This window comes from Chiloscyllium plagiosum, unplaced genomic scaffold, assembly GCF_037043375.1.
Source record: "Chiloscyllium plagiosum isolate Xiang-an unplaced genomic scaffold, Cpla_swu_hap1 HiC_scaffold_44, whole genome shotgun sequence".
NCBI lineage: Eukaryota > Metazoa > Chordata > Chondrichthyes > Orectolobiformes > Hemiscylliidae > Chiloscyllium > Chiloscyllium plagiosum.
In genome coordinates, this window is record NW_028270182.1 from 10075906 (window position 1) to 10097751 (window position 21846).

Below are 21846 nucleotides of genomic sequence, written 5' to 3' on the forward strand. Positions count from 1 at the left end.
CCTCCTGGTGTGGTGCTGTTACCTCCCAGCCTGGCACAGCAGCCTCCTGGTGTGGTGTAGTGACCTCCCAGCCAGGTACAGTAGCCTCCTGGTGTGGTGTAGTGACCTCCCAACCAGGTACAGTAGCCTCCTGGTGTGGTGTAGTGACCTCCCAGCCTGGTGCAGCAGTCTCCTGGTGTGGCCTGGTGACCTTCTGACCTGGTACAGCAGCCTCCTGGCATGGTGACCTCCCAGCCTGGTACAGCCTGGCGTGTTGCCGGTGGGGTGTAGAGCTATGACCAGGCACTGATGGGAAGTTAGGTGCCAGTGTAGTCTGCTATACTGAACTTTTATTTCTGTGGTGCTGGATATTTTATTTCTGTACTGTCTAAAACCTTGTAACGAAATGATCTGCACCTAGGTACTTTTGTAACTAAGTCCGTGCTGTAATTGGTGACGTATAAACTGTAGTCATTGAGTGTTTGTGACAAGACAGGCTTTTCTATTCCATTCTATTCAGAGGACGGAAAGGGGGGTAAATGGCAGGCTGTTAATGGTGGCTTGGGGAAGTGGAGGTAAGGGACTTTGCTGCCTGTGGGTTCAGTTGCAACTAAAACAGCCCAAGCTTCTCCCTGGCACCCAAGGAAGGGATAAGGGGAGGTGACACTGAATGTCCAGACTACAATAAAACCACCAACAATACCCTGAGGTGCACATCACCACAGCCACTGCAGGTAACGAGCACTTTCCATTCTAGAGAACACCCTCAGGTTCTGTAGAGAGACTCGCACCATAAACTGGGAGGCTTTGCTGAGTGCTTGGTATCGCTGCCTACTGCAACTACCTCTATTCCTGGATTGATTTATTGGCAATGCATTCATCCCTGTGATCTACCGCCTTCCTTTGCCAGTTGGAAAGCAAAAACAGAACTCCTTACCCAATGTTTGATTGTCAGTCAAGTATCATTTTATTCCAAGTTTTGAATCATTTTATGCATAGTAAAGTATTAAAAGAAAATGACAAACACAAGAGCTTTCTTTAATACCAATATCACCCCAGGGTCGCATAGGGCAGTGTCCTGGAAATTAATTGTCAATGTCTGGAGATTCCACACCAATCCTGGAGGATAGTTCCCCACAGAGCAGGAGGGGTTGTGCTGGGAAGTGAAATTCCTCCATCCAGCCTTCTCCCGAGGGTGTATAATATTCTATTTGATGGTGGCTCGATTCTGATCAGTCCTGGTCGAATTGCAAAGGAGCTGTAAGTGAAGACTCAGATGCTGATGCTGTTCTCGATGTTGGACGGTTGCAGGTACTCGTATGACAGAAGCAATCCTTTGTTACGCTCCAGAATTCGCTTCTCAATCTGCGCCAGATCTTTCTGAAACTCTGCGATGATTTGCTTGGCCGTTTCCTCTGTAAAGTATTCCTCATCAAAAGAGCCTAGTAATATCTGAAATAAATATTATTTTATTTAGAAAAATGCGAATCGTGCGAGAGTCATTTGTAAGACAACTCCTCTTCACTTTCACTTGTCCAACCATTGTGTGTGAGAGAGAGCATGTGCGTGCGCGTGTGTGTGAGAGACAGAAAGAGACAAAGAGTGCGTATGAGAGTGTGTGCTAGTATGTTTCTATGTGAAAGAGTGTGTATTTCTGTGTAACTGTGTGTGTATTTGTGAGAGTGTGTGTGACTGTGAGTGAGTGTGTAAGAGCAAATATATGTGTTTGAATGTGTACATGTGAGAGAATGCACGTATATGTATGTGTGTGAGTGTGTGTATCTCTGAGTATATCTGTGTGTATGTAAGGTTGTATATGTCTGTGTAAGAATGTGTTTGTATGTGTGCATGCCTGTATGTGTATCTTTGCGTGTGTTAGTATCTGCATGTGTGTTAGTATGTGTCTGTGTGTGCGTCTGTGCATGTATGTTAGTTTCTGTGTGCCTGTTAGCATCTGTATGTGTGAATGTTAGTATTTGTATGTGTGTATGTCTCTACCTGTATATGTCTGTGTGGGTGTGTGCATGTGCACCTGTGTGTTAATTAGTCTGTGTGTGTGTGTCTGTGTCTGTGAGTATCTGTATGTGTGTGTGTGTCTGATGCAGGCAGCATACATCCACACAACACTCCTGTGACTGTTTACATTAAGAGACCTCACTTTCAGGAGGACTGATCACTGGCTCACCTTGTTGGGAAGTGGTCTGCCCAGGTGCCAGGTGAATGCCATCTGCACAGCAGACTGACTCATGTCTGGCAAAGTTTCCATGAGGTTCTCAATCAAAATGTTGTCCTTTCTGACTGGGGGAGGTTGTCTCATTGTACAGGGGCTGTTTGGTACCCAACACGACCAATCATACTGCCAAGAGAAGGAGGTCAAAGATCAAGGGTCATAGAGAAAAGTACATGCATCAATAGATATGGTTTGTTTGCCCAGAATGATGAAAGATTTTGGTATTAGGAGTGGAAATGCTGTTTCCTTACGTTGGTGAATCAGTAACAAGGGGAATATCAGTTTAACTTGAACAGAGATGGGTTAGTTCTCAGAGAGTTCTTACACTTTTCAGATATGAAATGCCTGGCCGGGTTCGGAAGTAGAATCCTGAGTCGGCCACTTTCAGAGAGCAAGCACAGGCTGGATGGGCCAAAGCACCTCCCTCTGCGTTGTAACTTTCGCTGGTTCTGTACCAGCAGCAAGGAAGGACGTCAGGACACAGCATTAGCAAAAGTCCCCTCGTCTCTTTGCCTCCCATCCCACCTGACCTCACCCACTTTCAATAAAGAACAGGATGTACATTTATGTATCCCTTTTCACAGCCACCGGATGTCTGAAAGTAGTCCACAGCCAATCAAGTAGATTTTGTTCTGAAGAGTAGCCAATGCTGCAATATAGGAAAGGCAACATCCAAGATGTGTGCAGCAAGGTCCCAGACACAGCATCACAGTAATGGTGTCTATTTGTGACATTGACTGTGGGATGGATGTTGACCCAGTACACGGGGAGAACCTCCCTGTTCTCCTTCAAAACAGTGGCTGCTGGATTTTCTCTACCCACTCAAGTAGGCAGCTGGGGCCTTGGGTTAACATGTCATCTGAAAGGCAGCCCTTTTGGATAGTGCTGTACTCCCCCAGAGTATGACACAGAGGGCCCAAGCCCAAGAGTGGGATTTGAGTGTGCAACAGGGTGGCACGGTGGTTCGGTTCCAGCCTCGGGCGACTGTGTGGAGTTTGTACATTCTCCCAGTGTCTGCGTGGGTTTCCTCTGGGTGCTCAGGTTTCTTCCCACAATCAAAAGATGTGCAAGTTAGGGGGGAATTGGCCATGCTATAATGAACGCAGTGTCCGGGGATGTTCAGGCTAGGTGTGTTAGCCATGGGAAATAGGCGGCCATGGGGATTGGTTAGGATGCTCTTTGGAGGGCTGACTCAGACTCAATGGGCTGAATGGTCTCTTTCAGTAATGTAGGGATTCCAATATTGTGCAGAGACTTGTGTGCTGCCCAGTGAGCCGTAACTGACATGACCTAACTCTAGATTCTTACCCACGCCCACAACCTTCCCTGGTCAGTACCCACACCCTAACTCACGTGCTCCACACTCATCCCACTTGGGTCAACTTGACAGTGAGAGTTGAATGAAACAAAGATGGCGGCGAGTCCTTACCTGCCCATTATTTACTGCAGCATGTTGAGCAGAGCAGGTGAAGATCACCATGGTGAGGAACTTGCACATCTCTTCTCGGGTGCGAAGGGCTGACAGGATTCCTGAAAGGACCCCATGAAAAGTTCAATTAGTCTAACAGAACATGAAGTCAGAGTAGAGGAGACACAAGGGTTTCACTTAAGGTATGCCACTGTTGCAAAGGCCCTTTGTTTTGCTTTCCTTGGTCAATTGGAAGGTAGGGGGCTGGTTAGTTCAGTTGGCTGGTTTATGATCTGGTGTAACACCAACAGATCAGGGTTCCTCCCTTGTACCAGTTGAGGTCACCATGAAAGCGGTGCGGGCCTCAACTTCACCTGAAGTGTGGTAGACCCTCGGATCGAATGAAAGATTATTCTCTGGGACTGCAACATTATTTGCTTTCATGGAGAGTGGAAGCAAGTCATTTTACCCAACTCTTTTTTGCAAACTTCCCGTCAGCCACGCTATCAACACACCCGCCCCTTCCCCCCTCCTTTGTGGACATATCCAGCTCCCCTTTGAATATACCTTTGCTATTTGTCTCAACCACTCATTTCGGTACCAAACGTTACTGTCTGGATTAAGCAATTTCCTTAGTTTCCCTTCAGACATGGGTTGGTGTGTGCTCAAAGAAGGACCTGTGCTCAAAACACCCACCCCATGATTTTCTACCTTCCTTCAAGGCCTCCAAGGTCTGCTCCAATTTTGGTCTGCTTCACTTCACTATTAGCAGCCACGTCTACAGCTGCCTGGTCCCTAAGCTTGGTGATTCCCTGCTACACTGTCTACAGCTGCCTGGTCCCTAAGCTTGGTGATTCCCTGCTACACTGTCTACAGCTGCCTGGTCCCTAAGCTTGGTGATTCCCTACTACACTGTCTACAGTTCTCCCTTTCTTCCTTAAAAATGTTCCTGAAGACTCACCTCGTTGACCAAGCTGTCAAACACCTCTCCTTTATAACTCATTATGTAGACGTGCCGGTGTTGGACTGGGGTGGACCAAGTTAAAAATCCCACAACACCAGGTTAGAGTCCAACAGATTTATTTGGAAGCACTAGCTTTCGGAGCGACGCTCCTTCATCAGGTGGTTGTAGTGTGTGTGATGATCTTGTACTCCTGATGAAGGAGCAGCGCTCCAAAAGCTAATGCTTCCAAATAAGCCTGTTGGACTATAACCTGGTGTTGTGGCATTTTTAACTTTATAGCTCATTGTGTGTCTTGGAGTCAAGTTTGGTTTTAATGATGCTCCTGGTGCAAGGGATGGTTTAATATATATTTTTCTGCATCTTCAAGTGCAATGTTTTTCACTTTGGGGGTTTGTGGGGAGTTGGTGGAATTATTTCTCAAATTGATTGTCAGCTTGTTGAACTGAGTCCTAAACACTCAACCTGTGGGCAGTGGGCACATTGTGAGTCTTGAACCAGATGTTTCTTACTTGGACCCAACCAGGACAACCAGTACCTACAACAAACCCGAAGCCTCCAGCAACAGACCTCCCTCCGGATCCTCCTCTCCACGCTTGCAGCCATGTGCCGCTACCTACATTCCCTGCAACTCTACCTACCCCCAGCTCAGGACAACACTCTCACAGACCTGCAAAGGCCCACTCCACCAAGGATATGCAGGTCTTTGGACTCCTCCATCGCCAGACCACAACAACACGACGGTTGGAGGAAGAGCGCCTCATCTTCCGCCTAGGAACCCTCCAACCACAAGGGATGAACTCGGATTTCACCAGTTTCCTCATTTCCCCTCCCCCCACCTTGTCTCAGTCAAAACCATCGAACTCAGCACTGCCTTCCTAACCTGCAATCTTCTTCCTGACCTCTCCGCCCCCACCCCAGTCTGACCTATCACCCTCACCTTGACCTCTTTCCACCTATCACATTTCCAACACCCCTCCCCTAAGTCCCTCCTCCCTACCTTTTATCTTAGCCTGCTGGACAAACGTTCCTCATTCCTGAAGAAGGGCTTATGCGCGAAACATCGATTCTCCTGTTCCCTGGATGCTGCCTGACCTGCTGCGCTTTTCCAGCAACACATTTTCAGCGTTTCTTACCGAGGACCAGGAACATGACCCATTTCTCCACAAGACCTCAGTGTGAGATATTAAAGGTGCTATAGAAATGTGAATTGATTGCTTGTATTATTAGATTAACAGAAGTTTTTATTATTCAGTGGAAGTCCTTTACAAACAAGGTTCATATAGCAAGAGGAGAAAGTGAGGTCTGCAGATGCTGGAGATCAAAGTTGAAACTTTATTGCTGGAACAGCACAGCAGGTCAGGCAGCATCCAGGGAACAGGAGATTCGACGTTTCGGGCACAGGCCCTTCTTCAGGAAACTGAAGAAGGGCCTGTGCCCGAAACGTCGAATCTCCTGTTCCCTGGATGCTGCCTGACCTGCTGTGCTGTTCCAGCAATAAAGTTTCAACTCATATAGCAAGAACTCACTTTAGCAGAGGGGATCTCATGGCTCCCAAAGGAGGAAAATCTTTATCTAAATCTCCATTTTGCTCCTTGAACTGAGGTGTTTTCTTGTCAATGTGGTCCACGTTTAATTGGTGCAGCTAGAATTCAATCTTACTGTAACTGGGCGACCACAGCTATAAGGTGGTCCATAGAGTTAGGGGGTCATACAGCCCAACTCATCCATGCCGACAAAGTTACCCAAACTAACCCAGTCCAGCTCCAACCCAGCCCAGCTCTAACATGGTTTCAATTTTTGGAACCCAACTTCGAAATTATAATGAACTTCCACTGTATTTGGCAACGTCAATCTTTTTGAAATTGTCCTGTTTAGTCTGGGAGACTGATATTCAAACATCCACCATGCCCACGACAGAGCTGAGGACAAATCTCCCACACGCCAATGGTTGCACACGCCTTATCCACCTTCCATCATCATCATCACCTGAATAGTATTCTTAAGATAGGAGCAAAACGGGTGACCGTGCACAGATTGTTCAGCCACAATTAACTCCGTAAACAAACAGGCATCACCTGGAATAGTAAACGTGACAGTTTTCTCTGTTGAGAGTGTGGTGCATGGAAAAGCACAGCAGTCAGGCAGCATCCGAGGAGCAGCAGGATCGACATTTCGGGCATAAGCCTTTCATCAGGAACCTCGACTCTGACATCTGGCATCTGCAGTCCTCACTTTCTCCTGATATTTTTCTCTTCCAATTATCCCCTTGCTAAGATATTCTGGCCACATGAATTGCTTATGGAACTCTCCCAGTTGAACATATTCTAGAGACTAAAATGGAAACCTACTCTAAATGGGCACATTTAACGATTTTGGGGAACTGACAAAACTGTAATGTTCAATGGTTTAATTGATCTGTTTTTGATTGTGTTAAACTGATTAAACCTGGTGTAGCCTGTCAAAGCTAATGTACACAAAAAGCTTCTAAAAAGATGTGAGAAGCCCAAGCTGAGAAACATGTGCAGAAATTCTGAGAGTGCTGTGATATTTTAAAGCACTGCAAATAAATCTCTTGTAGAGTTATACTAGTGTCTTTGCTGCATTGTCCTGAGGTAAATCAGATATTTAAAATGTAAAACAAATCAATGAATTAGAATCTTTACAACGTGGAAACAGGTCATTTTTTCCCTCAAATCCACACTGACTCTCCGAAGACATCCCACCACCTTCCCATCCCTGGACACTATAGCATAACCAATCCACCTAACCTGTAATTTCCTAGACATTATAGCTTGGTCAATCCACCCAAAGCTGCACAGGACTATGGGAGGAAACAGGAGCACCTGGAGGAAACCCACGCAGACACCGGGAGAATGTGCAAACTCCACACAGACAGTCGCCCAAGGCTGGAATCAAACCTGGGTCCCTGGCGCCGGGAGGCAGCAGTGCTAACCACTGAGCCACCGTGCTGCCCCAATACACAACAAAATTTGCAACAAAGATGCTATTACAATCCACACCCTAACTATTCTACAAATCAGACTGATCATAGGATCATAACACTTCTACAATGCAGAAGTAGGCCATTTGGCCCATTGAGTCTATACCAATCCTCTGAAGAGCATCCCATCAAAGCCCAGCCCCCCCACCATTTCCTGCAACCCCATATTTAATATGGCTAATCCACCCAATCTGCACATCCCTGAACACTACAGACAATTTCAGTACGGCCAACCCACCCTAACCTGCACGTCTTTGGACTGTGGGAGGCAACTGGGAGGACCTGGAGGAAACCCACCAGGAGAACAAGAAAACTCCACACAGTTGCCCGAGGCTAGAATCAAGCCCAGGTTCCTGACATCGGGAACAGTGAATGTGTTTTTATCACATATACACAATACTAGAAGATTTTAGCCAGACAGTTACTACCCTTTTAAATTGCATCTCAGATCCAAATTTCAGATTTAAATTCATTATTAACAGAGTAATCATTTCAGTACCATAGACTACTTATTTCCCCATCTTGCTATCTGCTGGTCCACATGGAGCTTTTGTACTTCCTCACTCTATATCCTCTTCCCAATTATTCCTCAAACAGTTGTTTTCAGTTACCAATTCCTGGAAGCTCCTGAAATCCGTCCTGTGCCAGATCTTTAATCCAAGCCTGTAGTTCGGTGTCCTGAAGAACATCCTGGTCAGTTTTGTAGTAGAGCTCTGTAATGCCTTTGACGTATCTGGGGATCAAAATGGGTATTAAATATAGTTTTCTCTTGCTCAGCGTTGGCTCTTTTGAGGGATAGAGGGCCTACCAAGCCCTCCATAGCGAACAAGAGATTTCCTGGAACCTGCAATCATGGATATTGTAATGATTGTAACAAGATCAGCCAGCTGGACCTCATAGAATGAGTGTTCCCTGACTGGGGCTGTTAATCTGGTCCAAGCAGGGAGCCCTGGCTGACAGATACAAACGGGAGTGTCAGAGGTTCCGTTTATTCTGAGAGTTGGCTCTGAGGGAGTTGGATCAGTGTCAAAGGATGACTTGGCGACGGGATACTGGCCTCTGCAGAGTTATAGCGAGTTTTGAGAATTCCTAGAAGCATGGCATTCCAACCGGAGCTCTATCAACAAACATATCGAGTTAGACCCCATCTACCACCCCCTGAGAAAAGGAACTGGAAGTGCCTTCACCACAGGAAATGACACCACCTACCCAAAGAAACCCAAACATATAAATAGAAAGCCGGAATTTTCAGCATTGCTTCACCTGAGGCCCACTGAAGATGTGTGGTGTAAAATTCCAAGCAGTGGAATGTGGTGAAACGGTTAAAAATTATGTCCCAATACATGTGTGAATCTAACCGGAATGGAGGTGTTGCTTAGTCCCGTGTGAATCTTATTACACACCTCCCCGTGTGAATCTTCTTATCTGTATGTAACCAGAATGGAATGTGTTTTTTAGCCTTGCTCTGTTGTTCACATGAATGTTTATATCTGGAAAAGAGTATATCAGCTGGAAAAGTCTCCAGTTCGGTGAGTCTGCTCCGGGGTTACGTTTAACCGCCGAGCGTGGGTTGTTGGCAACCGCTCTACGAGAACTGACGGCTCCCAGTTTTGGTAACATGTAGAGTGAGTATAAGCCAGACCCGTTCTGGCGACGCTGCGGGGAATAAAATGCCCATATTCTAGCAGACTCGCCTCTTGGTCGTTTGTTCTGTGTCAGACTACTCTCCTACGAACCTGACCTTGAGAATTTTTTAAAACATTTGGCGTAGTCGAGCAGGGTCAATCGCAATTGAGGAGAGATTTTGATACTGAACAATGTTTTGGAAAAAGACTAAGAAACCAGAAGAACAAACTGTGGAGGTCCCGACCGTCCCGGGATGGCATGGATGTGGGCATGTACGTGGCAGTTTGTTTGAGAGAGGATCCCAGTCCTGCCGAAGAACCCCTTGCCTGGGGTACAGCGGAGGATGTGGGCATGTAAGCGGAGTTAACAGAATTGAATGGGATTGAACTGAACTGAACTGAGTGGAACTGAAGTGAATCAAATTGAACGGAACAAAATGGAACTGAGCTAAATTGAATTGAAATGGACGGAACTGAATTGAACACAATTGAATTGAACTGAACAGACCTGAAACTGAACTGAAATTAACTGAAACGAATTGAACTGAATTAAGCATAATGTAACACATGTATTGGGCCAAGCAGTGGAATGTGGTGTAAAATTCCAAGCAGTGGAATGTGGTGAAACGGTTAAAAATTATGTCCCAATACATGTGTGAATCTAACCGGAATGGAGGTGTTGCTTAGTCCCGTGTGAATCTTATTACACACCTCCCCGTGTGAATCTTCTTATCTGTATGTAACCAGAATGGAATGTGTTTTTTAGCCTTGCTCTGTTGTTCACATGAATGTTTATATCTGGAAAAGAGTATATCAGCTGGAAAAGTCTCCAGTTCGGTGAGTCTGCTCCGGGGTTACGTTTAACCGCCGAGCGTGGGTTGTTGGCAACCGCTCTACGAGAACTGACGGCTCCCAGTTTTGGTAACATGTAGAGTGAGTATAAGCCAGACCCGTTCTGGCGACGCTGCGGGGAATAAAATGCCCATATTCTAGCAGACTCGCCTCTTGGTCGTTTGTTCTGTGTCAGACTACTCTCCTACGAACCTGACCTTGAGAATTTTTTAAAACAAGATGTTACCTAGTAGGGTCACAAAACGTCTGGAAATGAACCTTACATCAAAAATCTGCAGAGTTATTTCAGCCATTTCAACACGGAATTTAACTACTTGTACAAGTGGCACCCAGTCTTCACATGGTACCACTAGCCAACGAGGTCTCAAAATAAGCTTTTTCTGGATGGCAAAATGTTTTGAAATTTTCTTGGAGGGCGTCTTTCTGATTTTCAGGGGCTGTATTTTGGTTTTCCGGGGCTCTTTTTCCATTCTCACTGACTCATTTCTGAAACTGATTCGGTCACACAGCAACAATACTGTCTGTACTTATGTTGATGAATTAGGCTCAAATAAAGACAGAATAAGAATAACCTATTAATTTCCACATTCATTATTGATACTCCATCACACATGGAGCCACGGTACACAAGGATAACATTAGTTTCCCAGAGAGCACAGTATTTGCCATGGTGCAGGACACAGGCATAGGTTAAGGTCGCTTCTAACACAGAAAGCACATTTTCCATAGACAAGTGAGGGCACAGATGTGTTTCCATCACATATACACAATGTTGGAAGATTTTAACCATGCATTTCCTACTCTTTTAAACTGCATCTCAGAGCCAAATCTCAGATTTAAATTCATAATTAACAGTGTGATTATTACAGTAGCGTGGACTACTTATTTCCCCTTACAATAGCTCTGAGAATCTTGCACTTTCAAGCTGGAGATTCCATATTCAATTGCAAGGCATTCATTACCTGTGCGTTTTCATGGTTTCCTGGCTCCCAGTTAGCTGCTTGTTCTATTGTTAACAGGTTTTAACTGTCCTGTCCTCTTGATAGCTTTCACTCAACTTCTTGCAGGCTCTCTCTCTCTCTCTTTCTCCCTCCACCCATTGCAGCCTCCCTCTTCCTACTTGCAGCCCCTTCCACCCTCACTTTGTAGCCTCTCTCTGCCCTAGCATCCTCCCTGTTTCCCCATTTTCGGCCTCCATCGCCCCACCCTACACTTTGCAGCCTCTTCCTGCCTTCCAACCCCGCCATACTAAATTGCCCCTAGTGTTCCGAGATGTGTAGGCTAAGTGCAAATTTTGGGGAAATATAGAGCAATAGCATTGGGGAATGGGTCTGGGTGGGTTATTCTCTGGAGGGACGGTGTGCATTTGTTGGGCCAAATGGCCTATTTCCACACTGTAGGGATTCTATGATTCTATGACCCCATCTTATCTTGGGATCTGTTCCTTCCCCAGTTGGCCACTTTCAGCTGCCTCCTCTGCACTCCAACATCCCCTGCAAAAAGGCACCAAAACCCCTAATAAAACACACGCCCAATCCCTCCTAGAATCATGGAATCCCTACTGTGGAAACAGCCAGTCAGCCCAACAAATCCACACTGACATTCCAAAGAGTAACCTACTCAAACCCATGCCTCTACATTTACCCCGACTATTGCACCTAACCTACCCATCCCTGAATGCTATGAGCAATTTAGCATGGCCAATTCACCTAATCTGCACATCTTTGGACTGTGGGAGGAAACCAGAGCACCTGGAGGAAACCCACGCAGACACAGGGAGAACGTGCAAACTCCACACAGTCAGTCGCACAAGGCTGGAATCAAACCCAGATCCCTAATGCTGTGAGGTAGCAGTGCTAACCACTGAACCACATTCCTCTTGAGTGATAGCAAAAGGCCACAAACCCTCCCTCTGCCTTGGCAAGCCTCTTACGGCCATCAATTCCTGTCCTGCCTGCTCGTTGTTTCTCTTCTTCTCCTGTGTTGGCTGCTGGTGGGGCGCAGGAGCCTGTGATTGGAGGAGGAATTCCTCATTGATTCCGTCGATCCTACTTACAGGACTGACCTTTCTCTGAATGGTCATCTCTGTGATTGATTCTCGTCCCTTCTTCCCCATATCCTTCACAAGAGGATAGCCAAGAAGGTCCAGTGATCAGACCAGTGATTGATACAGAAGGAGCCTACTCAACCCATTATTTTTCTGACGGCTTGTTTGAAGAACTATCTAACTACTCCTATCTTCTTTTCTGCCTCTGCAGATTATAATCAATATGTTTTTGAATTATATTCTGAAAAACTTGGCTGTAACATTTAGGCTATGTTCTCTAGCTGTTGACTCCACACCCAAAAGAAATAGTTTTTTTCCCCCCTCTATCTACACATCAGTTCCCCCTAATTTATTGTGTTGTAAGAGGTGCCCACAGCTGACACTTGATTCAGCTAGTATCTTCTATGGGTAGAATTCCCCTTTTTGTAATTCTAGTCTAGCTGCTCTTTGTAGAATTGAATGGTGATGGTTTAACCTCTGATACACCTCCAAAACAATGCAGGTACTGGAGGAACAAAAAAGTGTTTACGACATAATCGTAAGATAACAGGTTACATGATGTTAGGACTAGTTTGACTACATTAGCACTAGATTAAGAGATATTGTTACCACCTAATAGATAGTAACTAAACCTATGATAAATGATTGTAGAAGGAAACAGTTGATAAACAACATAGAACAAATTATTAGCAGCACCTCCCAGAGTTAATCATTTATGTAGAGCGATGTAAAGGCTTCATATGAACCCTTTCAGGCCCTATGCCTTATGCAACATCTTGAACGATTAACAAGACTGAGAAGGAGGCAAGATTGCAGTTGCAGTGATGCGCACTTATCAAGAACCTGTGATCGCATTCCGATGTTAAAGTCAGGGAATAAATGTATGGTTCTGGTAATTCAGGATTAAGCAACTTTCTACCTACATCAGCATCAAATCCCTTCACCACCAACACACAGCGGCAGCAGTGGGTAGCATATATAACATGCACTAAAGGATCTCTCTCATGCTCCGTTGAAATTGTCTTGGAGGGCTTCTGTTTGATCTACAGGGACTGTAATTGGGTTCTCCAGGGCCCCTTTTCCATTCTCATTTCCGAAACTGATTCAGTCATATAACAACAATACTGTCCGTATTTATGTTGACAACTGAGGTGTTTGGGCTCATATAGAGGCAGAATAAAAACAAGTTATCGATTTTCTCATTAACTATTGGTACTCCATCATACACAGAGCCATGATACACAATGGAAAGCATTTGTTTCCCAGACACCACAGTATTTACAATGGAACAGGACAACAGGCATAGGTTAAGAACAAAAGTTCTTTTCAAAATAACCAACATTCACTTCTAATACAGAAAGCCGTCAAGGCCACAGCGAATGTGTTTCCATCACATATAGACAATGCTAGAAGATTTTAACCAGGCAGTTATTATCCTTTCAAACTGCATCTCCGATCCAAGTCTCAGATTTCAATGCTTAATTAACAGAGTGATCATTACAATAGCATACGCTACTTATTTCCCCATACACTAATGATTCAAACTCCTCACAGTACTCTGGAACAGGCCTCACCAACATCCTGTACAAGCTCAACACGACATCCCAATTCCTATACTCAATTGTCTTTGAAACGTTCTATTTGCCCCATTCCCCCCACAACCCCCGCATCCTCCATCCACTGTGAATGGACTCCTTGGCACATTCAGCAGAACCTTCCAAACCCACAATCTCGACCATCTAGAAGGACAAGGGCAGCGGATACATGGGAATACCACCCCCTTCGCATTCCCCTCCAAGCAACACCCAATCCTGATCTTTGCAGTACGTTGGCCATTCCTATTTGTTGTTGAATCAAAACCCTTGATAGCCCTGTCCCAAAGGCATTATGGGTGAATCAACACCACGGCATGGGCTGCAACAATTCAAGAAGGCAGCTCATTGCTAACCACTCACATAAGCCTTGTCAGCATACACTTCCCATCAATAAAAGCAAATTAAAGAATCCAACTCCCTGATTCTTCGCAGGAACTTACTTATTAATTGCAAACCAGAGTTGGAGACCATCCTCTTGATAATAGTATTCCTTTAACCCTTCAGTCCCTCGTTCCTTCAGGTTGTCTGGCAGGCACATGGCCTGATAGGTGAACAATTGCATCCCTTTTTGTGCAATGACATCCTGACCAATGCCTCCTGAGGCAACCACCTTGAGAACAGAAATGAACAAAGGTATAGTGTCAGATTCCCTATTCCTGCATTTATATGCACTGGTACAGAGCTTTCCAAACAGGGAGTTGCCACCCCGCTAAAATACTGGGGTTGCAAGCTCTCAGACACCAGTGGTTACCAAGGAGCATAGAGCCATAGAGTCCAAGTGAATAGCCAAGGTCTTTTCCCCAGGGTAGGGTAGTCCAAAACTAGAGGGCAGAGGATTAGGGTGAGAGGGGAAAGATTTAAAAAGGTAACTTTTTCACACAGAGGGTGGTGGGTGTATGGAACAAGCTGCCAGAAGAAGTGGTGAAGGCTGGTACAATTGCAACATTTAAAAGATATTTGAATGGGTACATGAATTGGATGGGTTTATAAACCAGGAAGGGCTTATGCCCGAAACGTCGATTCTCCGGCTCCTCAGATGCTGCCTGACCTGCTGTGCTTCTGCAGCACCACACTCTCAACCCTTGGGTAGTGTTGAAAAACAGACAGACCCAGGGGTTCAGGTACATAATGCTTTGAAATTTGTGTCACAGAGACAGGGTGGTTAAGAAGGCTTTCAGCACGCGCTTGCATTCATTACTCAGTCCTTTTTGAGTATACGAATTGGGACATCATGTTAAGGTTGGACAGGACATTGGCGAGGCCACTTTTAGAGTACTGTGTTTAGTTCTTATTTCTACTGTTATAGAAAGGACATATTAATCTGGTGAGGATTCGGAATAGATTTGCCAGTGTTGGCAGGTAATGAAGGTTTGAGTTACAGAGAAAGGCTGGATAGGCTGGCACTTTTTCACTGGAGCGTAGGAGGTTGAAGGGGTGACCTTATAGAGGTTTATAAAATCATCAGGGATTTAGATAAGGTGAATGGCAGGTGTCTTTTCCCTAGGGTAGGGGATTTCAAGATGAGGGGGCATATTTCTAAGGTGAGAGGAAAAAGATTTTAAAAAGACTGTACAGGACATTGGTGAGGGCTCTGTTGGAATATTGTGTGCAATTCTGGTCTCCTTCCTATCGGAAAGGTGTTGTGAAACTTGAAAGGGTTCAGAAAAGATTTACAAGGATGTTGCCAGGGTTGGAGGATTTGAGCTATACGGAGAGGCTGAACAGGCTGGGACTGTTTACCCTGGAGCGTCGGAGGCTGAGGGGTGACCTTATGAGAGGTTTATAAAATCATGAGGGGCATGGATAATATAAATAGACAAAGTCATTTCCCTGGGGTGGGGGAGTCCAGAACTAGAGGGCATAGGTTTAGGATGAGAGGGGAAAGATATAAAAGAGACCTAAGGGGCAACTTCTTCATGCAGAGGGTGGTATGTGTATGGAATGAGCTGCCAGAGGAACTGGTGGAGGCTGGTACAATTGCAACATTTAAAAGGCATCTGGCTGGGTATATGAACAGGAAGGGTTTGAAGGGATACGGGCCGGGTGCAGCCAGGTGGGACTAGAATAGGTTGGGATATCTGGTCGGCATGGACAGACTGAACCGAAGGGTCTGTCTCCATCCTGTACATCTGTATGACTCTATGACTCTAAGACATGAGGTGTAATTTCTTTTAGAATGGTTCATGTGTGGAATGAACTTCCAGAGGAAGTGGTGGATGCGGGTACAGTTACAATGTTTAAAGACATTTGGATAAGTACATGAATAAGAAATGTTTGGAGGGATATGGGCCAAGTTGAGGCAGGTGGGACTAGTTTAGTTGGGGATTACGTTCGGCATGGACTGGTTGGGCCGAAGGGTCTGTATGCTGTATGACTCTATGCTTAAATGCCTCGTTCAACACGGGGAGGTATGGTGGTGGAGTTGTCATGGTAATTTCTAGTACTCCAGAACATTAGGTTAAATGTTCTCAGGCATGAGTTTGTATCCCATTGTGGCAGATAGTGAAATTTGAATCAAGTTTTGAAAACCTGAATTTAAAAAACAATTCTTGCCTAAATGTCTCAAAAAACCCTTGATAAAATCGTCTGAATCACTGATGCCCTTCAGAGAAAGAAATTTGCTGGCCTTACCCAGTCTGGCCTACATGTCACTCCAGACCCACAGCCAATGTGTCGATCTTAATTGCTCTCTGGGTCATTAGGGGTGAACAATTAATTCTGGCCTAGTCAGACACCCACATCCCATGAGTGTGAAAAACATTTTGAGAAATAAGATCATCTTGAAACTGAAGTTGGAAGATGACAAGGTGCATGGATAACAATTTAACACACGGTGTTCTGTGGAGCAGTTTCCTTACTTCCAAGCCATAATGAATCGTCAAGATGGCAAGGGTCGTGTGCATTGCTGGAGGTCTACAATGATCTTGAGCTTGCCTTCCAACACTCAAAGAGAAAAAGCCATTCTCCTGTCCAACAGAAACATTTGACCTAAGCTTCACTCAATGTCAGTGGTTGAGTTTTTAATCTGAGTCTGTCAAGTGGTTGAGCCCAATAAAAGGTTTATGTTGCTATCGTTGCTAGCATGATTAAAGGGAGATTAAAGGAAGGACCCATTGCACATTTTGAAGAGGAGAAGAGAGAAGGGATGACTCACCCTGGCAATAACACCGTCCTCGCCCAGGAGGTCACTTCTGGCCCGGGTGTTTATCTCCAGTGTGTACCTCGTGTGTGGGGTGAGGAGCTGAAAACAGAGAGAAGACGGCAATAATGTCACAAAGCCAATTTAATCCTCACAGACTTTGCTTCCGACAGCGAGCGCCCCCCTAAGTAGATCCCTGGTCACAGAAGGTTTTGTCGAGTACCGAGAGTGTGTGTCACGGCAATCTCCCACCTTCCCCTTACCTTGAAAATGGGGTGCACGGCAGGCAGCTGTCTCAGGGTGGCAATGCAAAACGTCTCCCCCAGCAAGTGGGTCCCGCACAGGTGGTAGACTATCTGGTGCACCTGGAATTCGGAACTCCGCACCCAAATCTTCGCCAGGAGCCAGACATTCTCGGGATCCGTGGGCAGGAAAATTGGGTTATCGCATCCTGGGACTTGGTGGAGCTGTGAATGTGGAGTTGGTTGAGAAATAAGGACATGTGGCAGGCTGAGCTAGGTTTATATGGCCAATTCCCCCCAAAACTGGCCATTAGGAGCCTTTCTCAACACCACCTGATGTTCCCGATTCATATAACTCTTTCCCCAACCATCAATTCGTACTGTCTCTCTCTTCAGTCCCTTCTACTGTCTTTTCTCACATTCTTTCATTCTCTCTTTCATGTTGCTTGTCTCTCTCTCTCTCCCCCACACCTTTCTAGCTCACTCTTTTCCCTCCATCTCTGATTGTATATCTCTTTCACTTTCTCTCTTCCAGTTTCTTTCTCGCCCTGATTTTTCTGTCATTCTGGATTGCTCAAGTTCTCTCTTCCCCTGCCCCTTTTGTGCATTCTGACCAATGGGAAGATGGCGTTGCAGTGGTAATGTAAGTTGGCATAGTCATTTGGAGATCCAGCTTTCCCTTTGGAGCATTCCACTTCAGAGGGAAGGTTGACTTTGAATTCAATTGTAAATCTAAACTTTTAAAAAAAAAAAATCAATTCACGATTAAAATGCAGATCCAGGGGAGGGTGATCACATCAAACAAAACCAAAAAAATCCCGATGCTGGAAATCTGAACAAACCCCATCTGGTTCACTAAACCCCTTTGGGGAAAGAAATCTCCTTTCCTTACCCATCTGGCCTACAAATGACTCCACACCCACAGCAACATGGTTTTCTCATAGTAGGAAAAAATTACTGCAGATGCTGGACTCTGTACTGAGATAAAAAATTCTGGAAATCACAGCAGGGTCAGATGACCTCCATGGAGAAAGAGACTAGAGAGAGCAAGCTAACGTTTAGGCTCGAGATGGCTCTGATGAAGAGTCGTTTGGACTCGAAGCATTAGCTAGCTCTCTGCACAGATGTTGTCTGACCTGCTGTGATTTCCAACACTTTCCTGTCTTCAGTAGTTTTCTCATAACTGCACTCTAAAATGACTGAGCAAGCCATCAGTCCAAGGACAGAGATGGGTACAAATGCTGACATTGCCAGTGATGCCACACTCCAAAAAAGAATTAAAATGTTCTGCTTAAATTTATCTCTCTTTCCTCTCTTCTGTTTTTCTTCTAGGTCTCCTCATTTGACTATCTGCTCCTTGCTCTCTTGAGCTCTGTCTCTATCCCACTGACCTATACCCTGTCTATCTGTTTTTCTCTTTCTCCATTGTGCGCTCTCTACCTTCCAACCTCAGCCTCTTGCTCTTTTTGCTGTTGTCCAAGTACCTCTCTCTGCTCCTTCTGTCTGATTATCTCAGAGTCTGTTATTTTATTTCTCTCTACCCTTCTCCCTCAACTGCGACGTTGTGAAGGGGAGAGTGGTGGCATCTGTGGAGACACTTCTCTGGAGAAAGATGGGTGAATAATGAACCCCACCCAGTGCTGCCTCCTACCTGGATAGCAATTGGCATCAGCCTGTTCTCGGGATCCTGGTACAGGAGACAAATTGGGGCTGCGATGTACTGTGGGACTCCCTTTATTACATTGGCAGGAACTCCATCCAAGACCTTGTAATCCACAATGTAAATGTTTCCTTTCTGAGAGAAACAATAGTTTTTAGCGATCCTGACACAGATTAGGAATTCAGGCAAACAAGTAACCCACCCATCCTGTCCCTGTCCTGAGATGGGCACAGCGTACAGGAAGCCCTTTATCCAACCCTGTGTGCTGTCCATGACCCTGGAGTGTTTGATGGGGGTGAGCCTATAGGGAGCTTTACTCCGTATCTAACCCCATCCTGTCCCTGTCCTGGAATGGGGGAACAGTATAAAAGAAACTTTACTCTGTACCTAACCCCATCCTGTCCCTGTCCTGGGATAGGGACAGTATAGAGGGAGATTCACTCTGTATTCAACCCTGTGCTGTCTCTGTCCTGGGAGTGTTTAATGGGGACAGTGTAGATGGAGCTTTACGCTGTATCTCACCCTGTGCTAACCCTCCCCTGGAAGTGTTCGATGGGACAGTGTAGGAGGAGCTTTACTCCGTATCCAACCTTGTACTGTCCCTGTCTTGGGCGTGTTTAGTGGGGATAGTTAAGAGGCAGCTTTACCCTTTATCTAGTCCCATGCTGTCCCTGTAGTGCGGCAATTTGATGGGGACAGTGTAGAGGGAGTTTTACTCTATATCTAACCCTACACTGTCTCCATCCTGGGAGTGTTTAATCGGGACAGTGTAGAGGAAGCTTTACTCTGTATCTAACCCTGTGCTGTCCCCGTCCTGAGAGTGTTTAATGGGGATGGTGTAGAAGGAACTTTACTCTGTATCTAACTCCGTCTTTTGCCTGCCTCTGGGAACTGTAGTCACTGTTGACGTTGTAAAAGTCAATGTGTGCATTCAGGCCTGCTCACCTTGATTTCTTCCTCCAGTGTGGAGCCTCCGAGGGATTGGCAGACCATTTCGTTTGTCACCGGAAATTTCTCTGGGATCTCCCTGCACTTCTCGATCATACAAGGGTTGCTTCCGTTCTTAAACTGGTATCCGAAAAACCAGTCCTCCTTCCAGTGTTTCACCACAAAGTCTGGACAGGAAGAGAGTGAGATGGGCGGGGAATAAAGACGTTTGTTAAAATCTCAGGACTCCTTCGAGATGCAGCACACTGCCACTCATTCCACACATGAGCCACTGTCTGTGTAAAAGGTTTGCCTCTCCTGTCTTTTTAAGATCTCTCTCCTCTCACCTTAAAATGTGCCCCTAGTCTTGGAGTCCTCCATCCTCGGGAAAAGGCAACTACCATTAACTCTATCTGTACAACTTATTATTTTATAAACTCCTATAAGGCCACCTTCTACATTCTAGTGAAAATGTCCCAGACTTTCCAGCCTCTCATTTCTAACTCAAACCCATCCATACCCGGCAACATCCTGGTAAATCTCTTCTGAACCCTCTTTGGCTTAATAATGTCCTTCCTAAAACTGGGTGACCAGAACTGGTCACAGTGCTCCAGAAGAGGCCTCACCAAGGTCCTGTACAACCTCGACATGGCTTTGACATAAGCACCACAGAAATTGGGACTTTGAGTTTTGAAACTCTGGGAGATAGGAGGTGGGTGTAATTAAGTCTTGTTTTTAACTGATTAGCAATCCAATGGGGAGGAGAAAGAGTGTGTGAGGTAGTGTGGAGTATGGAATTAGAACAGAGGAGAAAACTGTGGCATTCCAAGAGAGGACTGTAAAAGATCTTACAGAATTCCCAAGCTCAGCCTTTTCCTATTAGTTAATACAGTTCCCAATTATGGTTCGTTGTATTGGTCTATAGGATTCTCAGTATCCAAGTCTTGGCCTTAAACCATAAAATTCCCAATTACTTACTTCCTGTTGCACTCTTAACTCGCCAGAAGATCCTTTGAAAGCTTTCCAGACTGTCCCAGGAGTCTCCAAACATGTTCACAAACTTCTTCAAGAAAAGTTCCCCTATACTGAGCAAATGCGCAATGATTAACTTACTGGGCATGAACACTGATGAAGAGAAACAGAGAGAGAGATGTGCTGTCAATGCTTTTAGTCTTGCACTTATCAGGACAGAATGGCAAGAATACCCAGTCTCAAAGGGAACAATAATTTACGCTGCATGAGAAGAGGGAACTGATTTATAGAGTCATAGCGATGTACAGCATGGAGACAGACCCTTCGGTCCAACCCGTCCATACCAACTAGATATCCCAACCCAATCTAGTCCCACCTGCCAGCACCCGGCCCATATCCCTTCAAACCCTTCCTATTCATATACCCATCCAATTGCCTTTTAAATGTTGCAATTGTACTAGCCTCCACCACTTCCTCTGGCAGCTCATTCCATACACACAGCACCTCTGAGTGAAGAAGTTGCCTCTTAGGTCTCTTTTATATCTTTCCCCTCTCACCCTAAACCTATGCCATCTAGATCTGGATTTCCCCACCCCAGGGAAAAGCCTTTGTCTATTTATCCTATCCATGCCCCTCATGATTTTATAAATCTCATGTTGAATTGACACCTTATGCTGGGTAACAACTGAAAGGACTGCAGATGCTGTAAATCAGAAACAAAAACAAAAATCGCTGGTAAAGCTCAGCAGGTCTGGCAGCATCTGTGGAGAGAAATCAGATTCTGAGTAAGGCTAACTCAACCCGAAATGTTAATTGATGCTGCATGCTTTCCTCTGGGCAACCTCTTGATTTATCATAGTCTGTTTGCCAACCATCGAACGGCCCTTTATGTTCTCAGTCTCCTCCGCTTCCTCTCTTTTTGATTAGCATGGCTATATTTCCTACCTTCTTATCCGTGGGAGCCATTTTGTGATACTCACGCCACATGGAATGAGTGTTTGAAGTCAGAACGTCTATCGTCATCAAATTTGACATCTGGGTGAAGGTCTGTCTCTGTATCAGCCTCAATGCATTTGGTTACCCCTGGTTTCCACAACTTCCACCTGGGACACATGAAGGAAACCGTGACAGCGTGTTCTGTACACATTTACTCCCCTGTTCTGAGTTATCCTGAAGGCCTGGGCAATGGGAGGCTGGTCATCACA

General features: G+C 45.4%; 1 protein-coding gene across 2 annotated transcripts in view; it reads right to left on the reverse strand.

Moving 5' to 3' along the window:
• Window positions 1–922: 922 nt before the first annotated feature.
• The window catches only part of LOC122544334 (polyunsaturated fatty acid 5-lipoxygenase-like), a 56719-nt gene continuing 35795 nt past the window's right edge, over window positions 923–21846 (reverse strand). For both annotated transcript variants that reach the window (XM_043683515.2, XM_087983071.1), the window contains exons 4-14: window positions 21622–21744; window positions 20648–20754; window positions 19688–19857; window positions 18734–18877; window positions 17104–17307; window positions 16856–16942; window positions 14142–14311; window positions 8194–8315; window positions 3639–3739; window positions 2165–2335; window positions 923–1431 (exon numbers count right to left, since the gene is read on the reverse strand). In XM_043683515.2, the coding sequence (XP_043539450.2) occupies window positions 1252–1431; window positions 2165–2335; window positions 3639–3739; window positions 8194–8315; window positions 14142–14311; window positions 16856–16942; window positions 17104–17307; window positions 18734–18877; window positions 19688–19857; window positions 20648–20754; window positions 21622–21744 (1579 nt within the window). In that variant the 3' untranslated portion in view covers window positions 923–1251. The remainder of the gene's footprint in view (window positions 1432–2164; window positions 2336–3638; window positions 3740–8193; window positions 8316–14141; window positions 14312–16855; window positions 16943–17103; window positions 17308–18733; window positions 18878–19687; window positions 19858–20647; window positions 20755–21621; window positions 21745–21846) is intronic.